Source organism: Nycticebus coucang, chromosome 14 (genome assembly GCF_027406575.1).
Source record: "Nycticebus coucang isolate mNycCou1 chromosome 14, mNycCou1.pri, whole genome shotgun sequence".
NCBI lineage: Eukaryota > Metazoa > Chordata > Mammalia > Primates > Lorisidae > Nycticebus > Nycticebus coucang.
In genome coordinates, this window is record NC_069793.1 from 19,670,958 (window position 1) to 19,690,870 (window position 19,913).

The following is a 19,913-nucleotide window of genomic DNA, read 5'->3' on the forward strand; positions in this document are numbered from 1 at the left end:
CTCTGTCCAAAGCCACCATTGCTTTATTTCCATTTCTCTTAAAACACCATTGTAATAATTAGTTTTTTAACAGAGAGAGCTGTTAACAAGAGCTTTAAGCTGTAACAGTTTGTGAGGATCTCACCTTCATTTTGGGGTCTCAGACAGGATTTGGGTAATAGATAGCTTAAAATTACTTGTGAGATAACTGAATATTTGTAAAACATTTTATATCTGGAATAAGGGAGAGAATAGAAAAAGATCTTTTTACCTCACAAATTGGTATATTTTCTGGTAGGGGATGAGATAGAGGCAAAGTTGGGAAAGACACAGGCGTGTTATTTAAGATGAGCATTAATTTAGTAGATTGCTGTCTATAGTCCTGTGGATCTAATTGGAAAAGAAAATGGAAATTTTGGTGCTTGTTGCCGATTACAAAGTGTTTTGATTATTTATTAAAGAGGACTAGAATTTCTTTCTTTGGCTTATAAAGTACAGTTCTGATGCTTTATTTCTGTATATTGATCTTTTACATTTCATTAGTTGATAGTTGCAAAATGGCAGACCCTTTCTTTTCTAGATTTCTCCTAGTGGTTTTGAATTGTTAATGGAATTGTTTGCTAAGAAAAGTAAATTTGTAAATTATTTTTGGTTACAAGTTAAGTTAATAGTTATGTTGGACTTAAATTCAGTAGCTTCTAAGATCTATACAAAGCATTTTGTCTATTATTTAATTATACTTAGAGAAAAACTTTTTTTTTTTTTGAGAGACAGAGTCTCACTTTGTCACCCTCAGTAGAGTACTGTGGAGTCACAGCTCAGAGCAACCTCAAACTCTTGGGCTTAAGCAATTCTCTTGCCTCAGCCTCCCCAGTAGCTGAGACTACAGGCACCTGTAATGCCCAGCGATTTTTTAGAGATGGGGTCTCGCTCTGGCTCTGGCTCAGGCTGGTCTCAAAATCATGAGCTCAGGCAATCCACCTGCCTCAGCCTCCCAGAGTGCTAGGATTACTGAGAAAAACATTTTGAAACACAAACCTTAACTTTATAGGACTTTTAAAAAACTATTATAGAAATTTAATGACATACATAAAAGTAGAGTGAATAATATGAGAAACTCCATGTACCCATTCCCAAACTTCAACAATTATTAGTGTTTTGTCAGCCTTTATAATGTGTAAAACATACCAGGAGAGTAATTTTATTTTTTTGAGACATGCAATACAAATAGATACATTGGTATACTCAAAGGAAAATTATGTGTGAGAATGTTAATTCTTTTCATTGTAAGTTAATACTGGCAATCCTTTTTAGGAGAATGCTGTTTTCATTTGTCTTTTAACTTACTGAAGATGTCTGTGGCACCACTAATTAATGAAGAACCACATCTGTTGGAAAGATTTTAGTTTTCTTACCCAGTCTGTCCTTGGAAATTCTAGGATTATTTGGTTTGAATTTATTGTTCTTATGAGTTGCATTTTATTTTATGTACAGTTGTCTATCCGTAACTTTTGTATGGGCCACCATTAGAGGTCATTTCTTTAACATGTGCAGGGCAGTATATAAGTCACCTTATAAGTTGGCAGATCACTGATCTTAATTCTGTACTTCCTTGAGCATATTCTGTTTAACCTGAGTGTATGTGTTGATTAAGGAATATATGTTGTAACTTGTAAAATGTATTGTTGAGAGGGAATTTTGACTTTGGCCTGGTAACCGTGATTGGAAATTTAAGTTATTTGCTCCCATGTTTGCTCCTCTTTTTAATTTTTTTAAATTTCAGATTACTATAAGGGTACAGATGATAAGGTTACATTGTTTGCACTTGCTCCTCTTTGGAATAAGTTGTATGCGTGCCTGCAGTTGTTGGGGCCTGTTCATACTAATCACTACAAGGTGATGGTAGCCTTACTTCTGAATTTATTTGTTTTTTGTTGTTTAAATTAGACCCACAGGGGTAATTATTCTACCCCAATGCATGAGGAAGCATAGTCAGTGGAAGTTGTGCATCTAAACCCCTGTACAGTGTATTGAAAATGTATCTTTAATGTTATGACGTTATTTGGCATATTTAGTTGAGTGCAAGCAGTGTACTTATTTAACAGGATCTTTAATAAGCTCCCTCTACACCAAAGATATATTTTTAAAAATTATACTTAAGAAGACTTTGTAGTATTCCCCAGAAGAGTTCATCTAGAGCAGCAAAACCTTTCTAAAATAAAACTTATTCTTTTAACCGGTATTCATTTAAGTGGGTTTCTCTGTACTTGGTTTCCATGGAAATAGCGAATAGCTAACGTTATTTATAAGGTGGAAGTAAAATAGGGTGCCTAATGGGACCCCATGCTGCTCTGATGAAGAGACTTAAGAAAAAAATCCATGCTCATGGGATTTTTTTTTTTTTAAACAAGGTTAATGGAAGCCCTGATTTCAGTCTTCTGTAACAGAACATATTTTTGGTTTTAAAGGCTAGCCTTAATATCAAGCAAACAACTTCTTTTTGAGGTCTGTATTGCTTTCACTTTCAAGTTTTAGGACCACTTATCAGCATGATTGAGGCTTTATGCTTCAGAGTTCTGTTTCTTTGTGGCTTTTGTTTCAAAAGTTAAAATTCCCAGTATACTGTAACAGTTTCAATTTCTCATTGACATTTCAAAGCACAAATAAAACATAAATGTTCATTAACGATAGCAGTGATGATAAAGAATCAATATGTTGGGCTGCATAGGTTTTTGTTTTACTGTGGAACCATTTTTAGTTTTTTTTCCTTTTTTTTAATTTTTATTAAATCATAGCTGTATACATTAATATGATCATGGGGCACCATACACTTGGTTCATAGATCGTTTTTGGCCTTAAGTCAGGGGTCTCATTTTTGGAGTTAAACATGCATAGTCAGAGAGAAGAGATCCTGGTTTTCTTTGAGGTTAGAAATGGGGAAAATCTTAATTTCTTCCTCCTTTAAAAAAAATGGATTGATTAAAAAAAAAAATGGATTGATGCCAAAGCCTTTTAGTGGAAATAAATGTTAATTCTTTAACATTTGAAATGTATAGTTGGTATAAACCTTGGCTTTTCCTTCCTTCTTCGATACGGCCTACTCTTAGTTTTCTAGGCCCATAGCAAAGCCTTCTGTTTCTTAAGCCCTTTCAAGTGAAAGAGTATCATTCCTTTTGTGTTTGTGTTTGGGGGTTGTGTGTGTGTATGTGTCTCAATTTTTCTATAGCCTAAAAGGCACCGCTCATTTTCTAGCCTGGTGAGTACAGCGGTGCTGTATTGAGAAGTGAGGCAGGATGGAACACAACAAGGTGGTATAATTTTTATTTAGTTAGTTTTGGTTGTCCCTGGCAGCTTGTGATCATTATCCGTTTGTCTGGAAGTACTCAGTGATTATTCTCGACTATCAGTGCAGCAGGAGTCTTCCTCTGTGTTTAAAGGCAAGGATTGTAGTGTTCTTAGGGTTCCATTAGGGGAAGAGTTTTTGTTTTGATTTGTGTGTGTGTGTTTCTTTGGATAAGCTTCTCTGGCTCTAGTTGGGTTTATTGTACTTTAATTTTTAAAAATTTAGTTGGTTTAATCCTGTTGAATTTATTTTTGCATGGGATTTTATCTCCAGCAATTTCCTATTTATTCTCTGGATATTGGTACTGTGGTATAAAATTTCCTTAGAATATTAATTGTTCTTTTAGTTTAGTTTTTTTCTTGTCTATTTTTTAAAATCTGGTGTTTACCAGTAACCTTCCTTAGTGACTTTTATTTGAATTATCTTTGTGCTTTAGAGACACAGGAATTTGGGTCTATTATCCCATTTCTGAGAAAACAACTCCCAGTTGTTACAGCTAGTGCAATAGAAAGGGTTTTCACAAGTGTGGTGCTGGGCATCGATCATCCTCCTTAGTGCTTATGGTTTACACCCAGAACTCCCATTAGTGTTAATAGGAGGCATTTCCTTAAGTCCCTATACACAAAGATAAGCTCATACTCTTTTATAATGCCCTATAGATACCTGAGGGGTTTTTTTGTTATTGTTGATGGGAAGAGTTTTGGTCCTGAGGTTAACTGATTATTAAGATAGAGTTGAATTATCTTGGGATATGGAGTGATTTACTAAGTCTGATCTGTAATTAAGAAGTTTTCATTATGATTAGACTCAGAATACATTTATAACTTTGTGAGCTCTGGAAGCTTGTGAATAAGGATTTTTGTACTTTATAGTGTAATGAAGCAAGCTTTCATCTTTCCATTTATTTCTGCTACTATTCCTCAGCCACAAAATAAATACTTCTAAAACTTTTTGTATATATTGTAAGAGGACTTAGTAAAAAACATTTTTTTCTTATAAGTGTTCCTGCAGTTACTTTCTGGCCTCAAAGTCTTTTGTCAGCTAATGTGGCTTACATTTTTCAAGCATGTGGAAATGAATACACTCTATTTTAGAGCTTAGACACTGTAGTCACTGGTCAGGTATATTAGATAATCACTGTTTACTACACCTATCCATGAGATGTGGGTTTTTATTACTATCATTTATTTGTGTACAGTCTGATGGAAGGATTCCTAGATTGAGAGCAGCGAATTTTAGGTTGAGCTTTGCCTCTCATTATCTTGTAGATTTTAGCTAGTCACCTAGACTTCTTGAACCTCTATTCCCCTATGAAATGAAGTTATGCTTCTGATATTCTGGAGGTATCCATTCTAGTTTTAGGCTATTTGAAGGCCTGCTTTTCTAACCACTGAAAGAAACAGAGTACTGTAAGGCAGGCCGTGGTTCCTAATCCTGATTGCCTACCAGAATCTTCATGAGGAACTTAAAAAAATGCAGATGTTTGGGTTCCAAATAGGATGTAATGAGTTTAGAATCTGTAAGGGTAAGAACTATGAATCTATGTTTTTTTTTTGAAGTTTTATTTGTTATCCTGATCTGGGATTAAGAACTACTTGTACAAGGTGTTAATTCTGTTCTGTTCTTGGGTGTGTATGTATGTGTAGCCTAGTTAGGGAGGTAAGTTATGGGTTAAAATGGGAGGCAGTATTTGGGTAAATTCTAAAAAGACTGAAAAGGATGATAAACACTCCCAGACTTTAAAGAAAGGGAGAATTGGAAGTTAGGATGATTCTGTAAAAGGTGTTTTATTAGTGAGTCTCTGTGTATCCCAATGTCTGAGTGAGATTTAGATAGAAGGCAAAGGAGTATTCTTAGTATAAAAGAGCATAAGTAACAGTTTGAGGAGGGGAACAGTTCTGGTTACAGGCTTAGTTCTTATTATTCTCCTACTCTTGAACTGGCTATAGATTTTCCTAAACATCTTCAAGGAGTAAGCTATGAAGATATTTGGAGGAAGAGCGTTTCAGCCAGAGGGACCCCTGAGTAGGGAACTTTCTTGTACTGTCTGAAGAACAGAAAAGAGGCCAGTGTTGTAGGAGCAGATTGAGCAATGGGGAAATGGGAGGGCTGAGAGTAGCAGAGGCCCAAGTCTCTTAGTGCCTTGTGGGCCACTGTAAAAAACTTCAGCTTTTTCTCTAAGTATGATGGGAAGCCATTGGAGGAATTTGAGCAGAGAAATAAAAAGGTCTGTCTTGGATTTTGAACAGCTTACTCTGGCTGCTGAGAGAATAAACTACAGTGGATGGAACTAAGACAGAAGCCAGGAGGCTTTTAGGAGGCTATTTGTGGTCATAAGGTGAAAAAAGTAGTGGTGACATGGGCCAAGGAAGGTGGTATTGGAGTTGAGACAAGTGGTCCTAGTAGATATATTTTGAAGTAAAGGTGCCTGGTTAGCCATTGGATTGGATTTGGGGTTTGGAAAAAAGAGGAGTCCAAGATGAGTTTAAGATTTTTCCTCTGAAGGGATTGAGTTGCCATTTATTGAGATAGGATTGACTCTGAGGAGAAGGTTAGAGGTTGAAGGATAGATAGTCAGGAGTTTGGTTTTGGAATTCTGGGTCTGAGATACCTATATGACCAGTGTTAAGTGGGCAGTTGAGTATATGAGTTTGGCAGAAGGTCTGGGCTGCAGATAGGAATTTGGAAATTGCCAGTGTATTATGGATCCTTTTATAACTGTGGAGACTGGGTGAGATCACCTACGGGGAAAAGTTTCAAGAACTGAACCTTGGGGTAATTCCACATTTTGAGGTCTTGGAAATGAGGAGGAAATAGCAAAAGAAACCAAGAACAACTCAGCACAGTGGCTCACACCTATAATCCTACCACTCTGGAAGGTCAAAGCAGGTGGATTGCTTGAGCCCAGGAGTTTAAGACCTGCCTGAGCAAGAGCCAGACCCCACCTCTAAAAATAGCCTGGCATGGTGGCAGGTGCCTATGGTGCCAGCTACAGGGGAGGCTGAGGCAGAGAATCACTTGAACCTAAGAGTTTAAGGTTGCTGTGAGCTGTGACATCAGAGCATTCTACTGAGTGTGACAAAGTAAGACTGTATATATATAAAAAAAAAGACACTGAGAAGAGTGGCCAGACAGATTAGGAGGAAAATCAAGAGAGGGTGATGCCCTGCGACTCAAGAGAAGAAAGGGTTTCAAGAAGGAATGAATGATTAACTGGGTCAAGGAATAGTGATCAAAAGCAGAAGTGAGGACTGACTGAGACTTTACTATTGGATTTAGCAACTAGGAGGTCATGATGATCTTGACAAGAATGAAGGGAGGCAAAGACTGGAAGGAAAGGAATTAGAGACAGTGACTATGATTAACTCTTTCAGGGACTTTTGCCATGAATGGGAGTATAGATACGGGACAATAACTAGAGAAGGATCTAGAATCAAGGGAGGTTTTCTGTTTTTTATTTTTATTTTTATTTTTTTTTTTGTGGTGGGAATAAATTGATCTAGTAAGGATGAGGGGGAAATTGATGCTTCATGAAAGTAAAGGGAGAAGTGGTAAAGGGATGTCCATGAGAGGGTAAGAGAGATGGGGACAAGAGGGATGGTGAATACGATGCTGGGGCCCAAAGGACTAACTCTCATTAAGCTCGATTCTGCTTTTTCTTATCTGCATTTAAATTTATTTTGAACTTAATTGCTTTCTGTAGGAAGTTAGGAAGGACAGATAAAAAGGAGCAATGCCTGTTGTGTATAAAATGTAGTCACTGGACCTCTGTTAGCTTGGTGTAGTAGGGGAAGAGAAGAGTTTGAATCTTCTGGGTAAGGTGACATTTTAAAGTATCTTTGAATGACAATTAACTATGCTATTCTACTCCTTTGTCAAAATTTATGATTAAGCACAGGCTCTAAACTTAATTGTTTGAAATTTGTAGTGGGGTTAATTAAATTTTGGCCTAATTTAAAACATCCAGCATTAAACTTTTTCTCTACCAAATTTGCTTAATATATATATTCTTTTTTTTTTTTTTTTGTAGAGACAGAGTCTCACTTTATCACCCTCGGTAGAGTGCCATGGCATCACACAGCTCACAGCAACCTCCAACTCCTGGGCTTAAGTGATTCTCCTGCCTCAGCCTCCCGAGTAGCTGGGACTACAGGCGCCCGCCACAACGCCCAGCTATTTTTTGGTTTGCAGTTCAGCTGGGGCCGGGTATGAACCCGTCACCCTCGGTATATGGGGCCGGTGCCCTACCGACTGAGCCACAGGCGGATGATTCATTTTTTTTTCTTACTAGCTCTAATTAAAGCAGCCACCTGTGAAGTTCTAGAGAGGTGAACAACCTTCCATTAGCAAAAAGTGTATGAAATTATATTAGCAAGATAATACACATCTCTAAAAAGCAAAAAATTTTTTTACCTTATGTTTTGAATGTATTTTTCAAGTACAAATCTATATTTTAAAAATGTAAGCAAATATGGTTAAAGTTTTAACTATCTTAGTTAAAAGTGTGTTAGAAACAAATTAAGTGGACTTTTAACCAACTTAACCTGAGGAAATCAAGCTTTCATATGAGACTTAAAGACTTTTTTGCTTATGGGTAGTGTGAAAAGTATGAATTTATGTACATACCTTACTTTTTGCTGCTCAGTTTTCTTATAGAAATAAAATATTTTTTCTTTTTTTTAGAAGCAGTTTCCAAATGGTAGTCAATTAATATTCAGTCTCCAGAAGAAGCACTTTGGGATTTCTCATGTGCAACAGTGTTTAAGAATCACTAGTCTAAAAATAATTTACTCTTTTTGGGTATCTAAATATCTTTGCAAAACTGATTAAAACTGTGAACTCTCTTCCTAGAACACTGTACTCACGCATATAGAATTTAGCATACAGCATCCTGGAGTTAACAGACCCCTCTGAAGCCTTCTCATGGGGATCCCTTGGACATAAAAGATTTCAGATTTTAAAACCTACCCTAGATAGCTTACTTATATGATTATTCCTTAAAACTTTATATGCAGACTTTTCAGATAATATTTTCCCAGTATTTATTGCAGCTAGTTTTTTCAGATAATATTTTGCCAGTATTTATTGCAGCTAGTTGAAAGTAAGGTCTGGTGGAAAAGTAGACTCAGTTAAAGGGTTCTCAGGGTTCTCTTGATTTGGCACCAACTAGCTGAGTGTCTTTGGGGAAGTCTCTTAACAGACTTTGATTTCATATGTGATTTCTGCCATCTCTGCAAGTTGTTTTATGAGCAGTTTCATGATTTCATGATAGCATGGTACAGTTCTTTATCCATTTAGGATTGGCTCTGCTGAGTTTGGAGAAAAGGGCCTGGAGATAAGCTAGTACATTGTGTTGCCTTTTACTGAATATAACTTTTTAGGAGAGTTTATGTGATTATACTTTCTCAGATGCCGTGTAAGTTAAAATCGCAGTCTATCCTGATAACTCTCCATTTCAACATATTTTCTGTATTCTGGATGTAGGCCTTTGTTGATTGTATGTGTTATAATTATTATCTCTACTTCTGTGGCTTGCCTTTTCATTTTCTTAATGGTATTCTTTTGACGAATAGGAGTTCTTAATTTTAGTCCAATTCATCAGTGTTTTCCTTTTCATTATATCTTAAAATGGTATCATTTTATTTCCTAATCAACAGTTTGGATAAAAACAGTTTTAAAACGTCATTCATTTAACAAATAATGCTGTGTGAGATCAATGTATGTGAAATTATCTCCTGCCTGAAAGAGCAAACAAGAAAGGCCTAATAGGAAGATAAGCTTGCAACAGGCTGTTTAAGTGTCCAGTCAATTCATTGATTTAACAAATATTTATTGAGCATTTACTAAGTGTCTAGTATTGTTTTAGGCGTCTTTTGAGTGATACAGAGTCCTGTAGGTATTCATAGTGTTAAGAATTCACATTTTAATAACTGTGCATTGTTCTACAGATTTTTGCATGATTTTTCTTTTGGTCGAGAGTCATTCTAGACTGGGTGATGAAAATTATTAATTTAGATAGACTTGAAAACTTTAAAAAGAATTGCTGCTACAAAAAGGCAGGATAGAACAACAAATTGAATTTCTTTTGGAAATGAAGGGTAACTGTATGAATTGGGGCCCTTTTAAATAATTTTAATGTATGTTTGATAGGACTGTATATGATTAAACAAAAATTTATAATCTGGATGGCAGAAAGATCTTTTGAAATATTCTCTGAGGAAATGAGACACTACCGGAGTAATATTAAACACATACACCGTGTCTAGGGTATAAAGAAAATGTTTATGGTCTTAGAACACGGCATGTGGAGTTTAAATAATGCTAAAATATTAAGGGAAAAGTTTTCATTTTGTTTCCTAATAATTGGATTTGGATCCCAAAATTTTGATTTTGTTTCTGTCTTTATCACTGATTAGCTATGTGACATAGGAAAAAAATAATTTTTTGTGTATGTGATTCACAGTCTTAACATTTGAGAATGTGAATGGAAAGTTAAATTAAAGTTCTGACTATACATTATTATAAAGTGCTATGAATTTTAAAGTCTTACATAAGGCAAATCCATTTCAAGACTAATTGAAAAAAGGCCTTGTGTGTGGACCAAACTAAGGACTGATGATGTTAGCTTAATTTGTTAATATGAAACAACCAATAGTAGAGCTCCTTTGTTGGGAATGAGGGTATAGTTGTGTGGTAGATGAGGTACATTTCATTTCTCTGTCTCTTAGAAAAGGAAAGCCATCAACTACTTACTTTTCCATGTCTTGCAACTATGGAAAAGTAGAGATTTAATTGCTCTTGAGTTCTTTCTTTACTGTAAAAACTACCTATATCTTACTGGTGGGGGGCTTTAAAACTTTGGAAACTTGTATGTTTTGTTTTTTCTTCTTAAAATCAGAGAGAAATCTTTGAATCTTCAGCTTTTGATGACATGTCATAAATCTGTGTTTGTGATCTGATTGCATTTTCCCCCTCTTCTGTTATAGGGGGCTAGAGAACTGAAGAAGAGCCAGTTTTCCCCAAATTGGTAAGTGCTTTTATTAGGCAGGCATGGCATGCCTGATTGTGATTTTTTTTTTTTTTTTTTTGGAAAGAAAGTTCTCTCCCAGAAATGAGGTTTTGCTGTTTGTACTGAGTGGAAGTGAATTTTTGTCTCATTTCACTAAGTCAGTCTCAAATGCATGTGTGTTTCTAATAATACCACTAGACTTGCATGTTCCTCCATTTGAAAACCTGTAAAATGTGTAAAGGTCCCTTTTGCTAAAAATGTCCTTAATGTAGCAATTAGGGATGAGAATTCAAAAGTCAGGGAATTCAAAAGTTAAGATTCCCAGCTAAGTGCCTATAGTCCCTGTTTCTTGGGAGGCTCAGGTGGGAAAATGTTTTGAGCCCAGGAGTTTGAGTCCAGGTGGACAAAATAGCCAGAATCTCCCTCTTAAAAAATAAAAAAAATTTTTTTAAGTTAAGATTCCCACTGTATTTTGTATTACTTTTATACTGTTACACATGATGACCCTAGTATCTGTACAAAATGGCTACAAAATCTGTACAAAAAGTCACTGTGGGAACTGTGACTTTGAAATTTTGGAGGATTCTTAAGTGTGTATACTCTTAAACTTAATATTGGAATGGTCTTGTGTCTGATATTACATTTTACTGTGTGTTGTTTTGTATAATTCTTAAAGAGGAAAAACTAAAGAGACAGGGAGAGAGAGAAATGTAACAGTGTGGGGCATATAGGCAAACATTTTTTACTAATATCTAATAGATTTTTTAATGGCTTATAAAATCAGCACACAATCATTTCTTTGGATGTCTAATTCAGGATCACAGATTGCACAAGGCAATCTAGTGACTAAGCATCAAACAAATATTAACTTTATCTGGAGAGTATATTATGAAAAACAAACTCAAATAAGATTGTTGGAATTGGATAGTACCCTAATACAGGCTATTTTTTTTTTTTTTTTAACTAAATCTTCTCTCTCAAATAGTAATTAACTTAGTGGGTAGAGTAGATATAGTAGATGTTTGGCTAAGTCTTCTTTGTGATAGTTTATGGTCTTTGAGGTGTCACTCTTCCTTATAGGGGTTGGGATTTGAACATGAAAGGGAGGTACTCAGACTGGTTAGCCTTACTTTTTTATTCTACTTGCCTTTCTCTCATGGAACCTTTTAAGATAAATAATCAAGATTTTATAGCCCTTTACTTTAAAATGTGATACTCTTAGAGAAGGAATCTTTAAGGGCCTTCTCTTCCAACCTTTTACTCTGTGTGGCAGTTTCTTCTGTATCCCTGACAAATTGTTATTCAGGTACATATTGAATACTACATTTTAAAAAATGTAGCTCATTTTCTATAATGTATTCTGAGAACTCTAGTTCTTCAGAAACTGAATAAATATTATTGAGTTGGGCTGTGGGTGGGGAAAAGGGTTCTATGGTCAAATAATTTGGGAAATGCTGCGTTAAAGTTAAACAGGTTTCTTTACTGCAGGACTTCTCAGAACCTTTAATATGCTAATGTGCATTGTGAATCTCCAAGAGGGGGATATGATATGCAGCATTCTTGAATACTTCTAATGACAGGGAGCCCACTACCTCATAAGGTAACCCATTCCTTTTTTGTACAGCTCTATTCCTTAGTTCTTTCTTACATTGATCTGAAATCTATCTCCCCATAACTTCCACTTCTATTAAGTATTTATTGTTTATGCTAAGACCACCACACTCACTTGTGTTTTCCTTTGTGTGGTATGTATTTGTGATATATTGTCCACGCTTGACTGGACAGTTTTGTTTTGTTTTGTTTTTATAATGAAATGGCATTTTGGTAAATGTGGCAACTGATTCTAAACTTTTGACCTCATTGTCACTATGCTTTTATACACTAGTACCCAGCCTCCTCATTTTGAATTTCTGTGAATTTATAAATTTACTTTAATATTTCTGTTGGGTGTGGTTGGGATAATTTTAGTAGACCATGCTTGATTTTTATAAAGAAAGATAGGAAATAGAATGTATACGTGTGCAGACACCCTGGACCCCAGGAAGCCATGGAAGAAATTGCACACTGGGATAAACGTTGATGCTAGGAAGGGGTACAGGACACCGCTGAAGGCCCATAAGGAGAGGGTGGTGTGTGGAACCTCTGGTCTGACCCAGAGCACCACACAGGGCCTCATGTTGCAGTGGTTTGACCTTGTAGATATTTCTTTTTTTAAAAATGAGGACCTGCCTGTCCCCTCCTCCAACCCTGCAAAGCATACAGAGAAAGATAAATGTCTTATGCTCAGTCACATTCATACATTCAGACATCATAAATCTAATTATATGTATATGTACATATTTTAAAATTTTAATTTAACAGGAAATATCATTTAATAGTTAGGAAACCACATTATTAAATTTAGTTTAATAGTTTGAAAACATCTAACTAAGTGGATTTTTGTGAATGGCCATCATGCCAGGATTTGAGTTTAGTAACCTTGTCAGATTCAAAGGTAACCTTACAGTCAGGGTTGCCAAGCTCTTTTTGCAGTAGCATTTTTTGTTGGTCTGTGGAGTGTCACCAAAGAAATACCATGATTAAAATAAATCAAGATATGTTGAAAATCTGCTGAACGATAAGAAAAATACTAAGTTTTTCAATGTCTTAATATTAAAATACTAAGTTTTTCAATATTTTAATATTCAGAAATATTAAGTTTTTCATTTTTTATTGATTCATGTTAATGTTAAAAGTTTTCAATAAATACTATTAAAAGGATGTTATGATTTTTAGCATTGATGGTAATATTTAGTACTATCAGTAATTAAAAATACTATTTTACCTCTCTGCATGTTAGACTCATAGTAAGAAATAAGTACTTTCTATAAATTGAAGCCTGATATTTAAATATTAGGCATGGGATAAGTAAAGATACATAGATCTTTCAAGATTTTCTTCTTTTTCCTATTTGAAGAAATTAAGCCTACTTAAAATTCTACTGTGTTTGAGAATATAGATAAAAAGCAGAGGAGTTTTACACCAACTAAATGCATCATGTAGAGAACACAGCTTTGTCATTATTAGGTAAAGTTTTGGGGGCACACTGTGTCATTGACTTATTCTTAAAATAATGTTGGTTAAGGAGTTAAGTTTCAATTGGAATAAAGGCTTATGTCAATTCAGTAACAGCAAAATATTTCTTAGTGGTGAAATCCATTAGTTATAATTTTACTGTAAGTCATTAGAATCACTAATAAAAGAACTGCAGGTCACTTATCTCCAAGCAGATCTATACCCAGAAAAATAGTTAAAAGCCCCTTTCTTAGAGAATTTGAGAATAAAAAGCCTGCAGTCTTCTTGAAATACACTATGTTGAGAAGTTTTATTAAAAAGTTTGTTTTAAGAAAGGAGTTAAAACTGATATAAAACTTTACAGTTTACAAAGGGCTTTTCATATAACTTTTCCTTAAACCTCATGATAATCTTACGAGCTAGGTGATATTTCCATTTTTCTGATTTATAAGCAAACAAACCAACCCTGAAGATCAGAGGACTCGTGCTGTATGTGGAATTGTTTTTTTTTGGTTTATTTTGGATAGTCATTGTTCTTTTCCAGATATCCCACCTTCCTTTTTTGGTTATTTTTGTGTGTTTGGTTTTGTGTTTTGTTTTTTGTTATTTGAAGGTGAGAGGCTATTAGGTACCCTAGTGGTTTGACTTGTACAATTTCGAAGATTGTAAATGTTAGCATTTTGCTCTAGGCAACTGCCTTTGCTGATGGTGGTATGTAGAGCTGTTGGGCGGGGAAAGGCATGTGCCTGAATAAAGTGTGTTTAGCACAGTTTTGTGAGTCTATTTATATTTACCTCGCAGCAACTGATTTGTTATTTATGACTTCTTAGAATTGGTTAAAATACAATAAATCATCTTTTATAAATTTAGCAAATAATTTCTTCTTTCGATGCTATAAACTGCCCCAGATAATGTTCAGATGATTGTTGCGTGAATTGTCTAAGACCCCAAAATACTTTTTAAAAGGATTCAACATGTGCTTGCCTTGTTTTTATAAACTATAAATACATATTTATAGTTTCTTTAGGCAAAAACCAGTCTTTTAAAATTATCCAGAAAGAGATCTTTCTGGAAAAAAAAAAAGAATTTCAAATGAATCTTATAATCATAAGTTTTTCTGTATAACTAGTCACTACCTTTTTTTAACCCTTCAGCTTAATTTTGGAATAAAATGAGTAATTGGCATTTAGAGTCTTTGTCAAATAAAACTTCATGCTGTTGTGTGTCTCTGATAAGCAGACAATCGGACGGAGGACGTAACTGTTTTCAGTTCCCTGTTCAGTGGGGTTGCAGGCTTCTTATTGTGCAAGGCACTCTTGGACATTTAAGAGACTCCAGGTTAAACCCTGGTTTTACCTTTTCTTTTTCTGAACATTTGATGAGTATAAAATTTTCTGGTGCTTTATCTATCAATCCCTGTTAATTTTTTCTTGTTTAAAAAGAAGTACATATTTTTTTTATGGAAAAGTTTGAAATATAAATACTCTAAAAGAAGAAAGTAAGTTAGTGCTACCACCCAGAGATAACCATCAGCAAATTATGAAACGCCACCTGACACAAATTCTAGACAGTTCGAGTGTTGTTTTTACAGAATTTCGGTTTGATAGATAAAACTCCTTAAAATTTAGATTTCTGAGTCTATATTGAAGACGAAGAGGTTTTTCATGTTTGTTGGTGATTCTTATTCTGAAAATTGCTTTTTTGTGGATTTTTGTTATTAATTTGCAAGAGCTCTGACTGTATACACTGTATTTACCCTTTGTGGTGTAGTGTATGGTTTTTTTTTTTTTTTTTTGTAGAGACAGATCTCACTTTATGGCCCTTGGTAGAGTGCCGTGGCCTCACACAGCTCACAGCAACCTCCAACTCCTGGGCTTAAGCGATTCTCTTGCCTCAGTCTCCCAAGTAGCTGGGACTACAGGCGCCCGCCACAACGCCCGGCTATTTTTTGGTTGCAGTTTGGCTGGGGCCGGGTTTGAACCCGCCACCCTCGGTATATGGGGCCGGCACCTTATCTACTGAGCCACAGGCACCGCCTTGTGGTGTATGTTAAATTCTCCATGTTTTTAATCTGCTGTTTGTTTACAGAGTTTATGTGATGAGTTGAACTATGGTGTTACCTTGTAACTATGGGTAGAATAAAATACAGCCCTTCTGTTTTCAAACACACTTCTTCAACTTGAAGGTGATTTTTGATTTTATAAAAATTATAAAGAATCAAAAATCTTGTTCTAAGCCAGTAACTTAATGATTCTGATATTGGTTGACTTGATTGTAGTGTCAAACTTTTAAAAAGATAATAAGTAGCTAAAGTTTCTAATTTGTTCATCAGAATATTTCCTTTCCCAAATTATCTTCCCTGAAAATACTGCCTTATGAAAACTTTTTTATGATTATACAGTTAACAATATGATTATACAATAAACCTTTCCTAGCTTCCACAGAAATAAACTTGAAGGAATTTTGCACTTTTGGAATTTATTCTTTTTTAGGTTACAGTATTTTGATACTATATTACATAATACGTAAGTCCTAAGGGGGAGATTTCCACTAATTTGGTTTAGGCGTAGGGATAAAAAGCAAATAAAATGAAAATTCATATTCATAAGAATACCACGTACATTCTCTAGTTAATGATTCCATTAATGCTATTAAATCAGTTTTCAAAGTACTTTTAGAAAATTTAGCTTGAATATGGACTTTATAGGTAAATAATTTTTGGAAAGTGTGAAGATCATGAATTTCATTGTATTAGTTTAAGGAATAGTGGTTCTTCTAGCCTCCTGATTGTTGTCTTCCTCAATTTTTATGAATACTGAAAAGCTGCTCTAGTATACAAGCTTTATAGGTGCAAAGAAGAAAAGAAATTTGAAGTAAAGTTTAAATTTATTCAAGCAAAAAAGGACTTTTGCCTTGGCAGAGGACCCAAAATCATGTCTAAGGCCACATTCAAGGAAAAAGGAAAAAAACAACATAGGAGAAATTAGCTACTGAGTTAATTTAAATTGCAGTAGTGATGAGCAGAGGAGGATAAGAGGTCAGATAGGGTGTCACATTCATGTTCACAAACTTAGACTTTGACATCTCCATCTGTAGTTATATGTATGGATAGTCAAAGAAATGACTGGCAGGCTTGAAAAGAAGATGATATTCATTGTAAATCTGGAAAGGTATTTCACTACTAGACCATCTCCTATGTTATGCACGATAGATACTTTTTAAAATATTCCTGTCATAACTGTGTGGGTAGCAGAGTTTGCATTATATTTGTCTGTAAGTATTAATTTGTTGAATGAAGATATTTAAGTTATAACAGAGTTTCCAGTTTTTAGTTTATTTTTTAAATAAGTGAGAGCCCATCCAAATGAAAGTAACCGACATTCTTTAACCTCTGAGAGACCCTGAACTCTCCAGTCCACTCTTGTGTGATGTTTAAAAGTATATGACCCTGGGTGGCACCCGTGGCTCCAGAGGGTAGGGTGCCAGTCACATACGCTGGAGGTGGCAGGTTCAAACCAGCCCCGGCCAAAAAAAAAAAAAAAAAAAAGTATATGACCCTGTTGTTAGTTGTTATGTGTCTCTTTTAAGGACAGTGACTATACTCTCCCCTGTTAGATAGATTTTTACCTAGGGCAGAAATGGTTTCCTTAAGCTCTGTATCCTCACTATGTAATGTGTAACATGGTGCTTACAGGTGCCCCTGACCAGATTAACCCTTTTTTTGTTTTTGTTTTTAACTTCCTAATTATTTCAAGTGTTCTGTAGAGGAATGCTCACAGAATGAAATACAGAAAGTTCTATACCGAGTTGTCTTGGGGAAAAAAATTCTGGGAAATCTCTTGCCCTTTGTTAGAGAACCAGATTTTTTAGGGGTGGCACCTGTGGCTCAGTGAGTAGGGCACCGGCCCCATATACCGAGGGTGGCAGGTTCAAACCTGGCCCCAGACAAACTGCAACAATAACAAAAAAATCGGGAGAATCATTTTTTTTGCTAACATAGTTTCTTTAATTTAACATAAGTATTTTCTTTATTCCTAATATAATGATCTAAAACATTTTATGATCTCTGCAGCTGCAGTGAGAAAAGGAGTTTGTTATCATAAACGGAGGCTGAAGAAACTATAGAATTAGCAGACGGAGAAAGTGGAGAAGGTAGAGGATGGAGTTGCAGACTCTACAGGAGGCTCTTAAAGTGGAAATTCAGGTTCATCAGGTATGCTATATATATTGGCTGCTTCCACATTGTGTTACTAAGTAGTGGCTAAGATTAGTAAACAGGCCCATCTCTGGTTTTTGTATAGTTTTTAATCATCTTTAATTGACAGTTGTCCAGAAGTCATGATTTTTCTTTTATCACTACTCAACAAACTTTAATAAAATATTTCTGAATTCGGCGGCACCTGTGGCTCAGTGAGTAGGGCACTGGCCCCATATGCCGAGGGTGGCAGGTTCGGACCCAGCCCTGGCCAAACTGCAACAGAAAAATAGCCGGGCGTTGTGGCGGGCGCCTGTAGTCCCAGCTGCTTGGGAGGCTGAGGCAAGAGAATCGAGTAAGCCCAAGAGTTAGAGGTTGCTGTGAGCCGTGTGACGCCACGGCACTCTACCCGAGGGCGGTACAGTGAGACTCTGCCTCTACAAAAAAAAAAAAAATACTAAAAAAAATATTTCTGAATTTTTTTTTAAGAGAAAAGAATGGTTAGCCGGGTCCTGTAGTCCCAGCTACTGGGAGGCCGAGGCAAGAGAATTGCCTAAGCTCAGGAGTTGGAGGTTGCTGTGAGCTGTGTGACGCCATGGCACTCTACTGAGGGCGATAAAGTGAAACTCTGTCTCCAAAAAAATAAAAGAAAGAAAGAAAACGGAAAATACTTTTTTTCATATACCAAAAATGTTTTTTTATATAAAAACTCTTTTTTTCTTTCTGTTTTTTTTGGTTCATCTGAAGGACTTTTTTCACCTGATTTAACTTGACATGTTTAATTCAATTACCATGTGCACTAAAGTTTTTACTCATTATATGACTCAGTTTTATGTCTTGATTCTAATTTTTAGTAAAGAAAAAATGTAATTGTCTTCACAGATGTTTAAATTTTTGTGGTTTTTTTTTTTTTTTTTTTTTTTGGCCGGGGATGGGTTTGAACCCGCCACCTCCGGCATATGGGAACGGCACCGTACTCCTTGAGCCACAGGCGCCACCCACAGATGTTTAAATTTTTAAATTTCATGATCCTTATATTTTGTCTCAGGTACCTAGACTAAACAAACATTTAAACTACATAACTAAAAAAAAATATATACATATATATTCATGGCGATGGGTCCCTATAGTCTCATCTACTTAGACTGAGACAGGAAGATGACGTGATGAGTTTGAGATTGCAGTGAACTATGATACCATTGCAGTCTAGGCCGGGCAACAGAGCATGACTTCATGTCCAAAGAAAAGTATATAACTATAAAAATGTACATGTAAATAAAGTACAATACAACGTCTGTAAATTGACCACCCAAGGGACTGTAACAAACTAGTCAACATATAGAGGTGGTCAGCATAAGAAACTAGGCCTGTTGTACTGACACATACATGTTTGGTCATGTGAAAATTAAATGTGTGGTGCATGTTTGGTCTGTGAAAATTAAATCAATTTAAGCCAGGGAGGTGGTCAGCTTTAGAGAATGAACTCCTAAGCGAGCTGCTCTACCATATCGAAGAACCAGATTGCTGCATTTGGTATAAGTCTCCAACTTGATTCTCTCCACCACACTCAGGTAAAATGTCCTACAGTAACTTGGCACAGTGTTATTTAAGTATAATTTACTTCACAAGCTTCTCTTTCTTAAATGGATAATCACATCTTTGGCCAGTTAGGTAAAACTCCTGGCAAAAGAGACATCGGTCCTTACCATCGAACACAGGTAAAAAAACAGCAAATAATGTAGCATGGGATCCAAAGTCATGTCCCACATATATGACCTCTCAAGCTTTAGACTTTCCTTATTTGTGGCTAGAGTTTCTGAGCCTTATCTACATCTCATCTTGGATGAAGCTCAGCAAACAATTGGACCAGTGGTTTCACATAAATATTACATAGTAGGGATGAACTACTGTAGAAGCTCCAAGGTTGACCACTTTCCGACATTGGCCAGGTCCTTAAGTTGACCTAATTTTCGTAGATTGGACATGTACCACATGTACGTATGTATCACTACAATAGCCCAGTTCCTTATGTTGACCACCTCAACATTGACCAGTTTGTGACAGTTCCTTGGTGGTCAACTTACAGAGGTTCTACTATATATTACTCTTGGTGATAGTCAAAGTGATACATTTTGATGAATTGATTAGTTTTGAATGTATAATAATTGAGGATATGAGAATAGAGAGAAGGGTACTGTTTATTTTATTTATTGATCTTTTTGAGACAGAATCTCAAAAAGAGTGCTGTGGCATCACCATAGCTCACAGCAGCCTCAGTTTCTTGGGCTCAAGCAATCCTCTTGCCTCAGCCTCCTGAGTAAGTAGGACTATAG

General features: G+C 35.7%; 1 protein-coding gene across 23 annotated transcripts in view; it reads left to right on the top strand.

Moving 5' to 3' along the window:
- The window catches only part of PHF21A (PHD finger protein 21A), a 199,898-nt gene that overhangs the window by 19,864 nt on the left and 160,121 nt on the right, over positions 1–19,913 (top strand). For 12 of the 23 annotated variants that reach the window (XM_053560395.1, XM_053560419.1, XM_053560413.1 and 9 more), the window contains 3 exons: positions 10,309–10,349; positions 11,820–11,931; positions 17,458–17,598. In XM_053560395.1, coding sequence (XP_053416370.1) covers positions 17,545–17,598 — 54 coding nt within the window. In that variant the 5' untranslated portion in view covers positions 10,309–10,349; positions 11,820–11,931; positions 17,458–17,544. Of the gene's footprint in view, positions 1–10,308; positions 10,350–11,819; positions 11,932–17,457; positions 17,599–19,913 lie in introns of those variants that run through there. The other 11 variants (XM_053560411.1, XM_053560417.1, XM_053560396.1 and 8 more) reach the window with 2 other exon arrangements.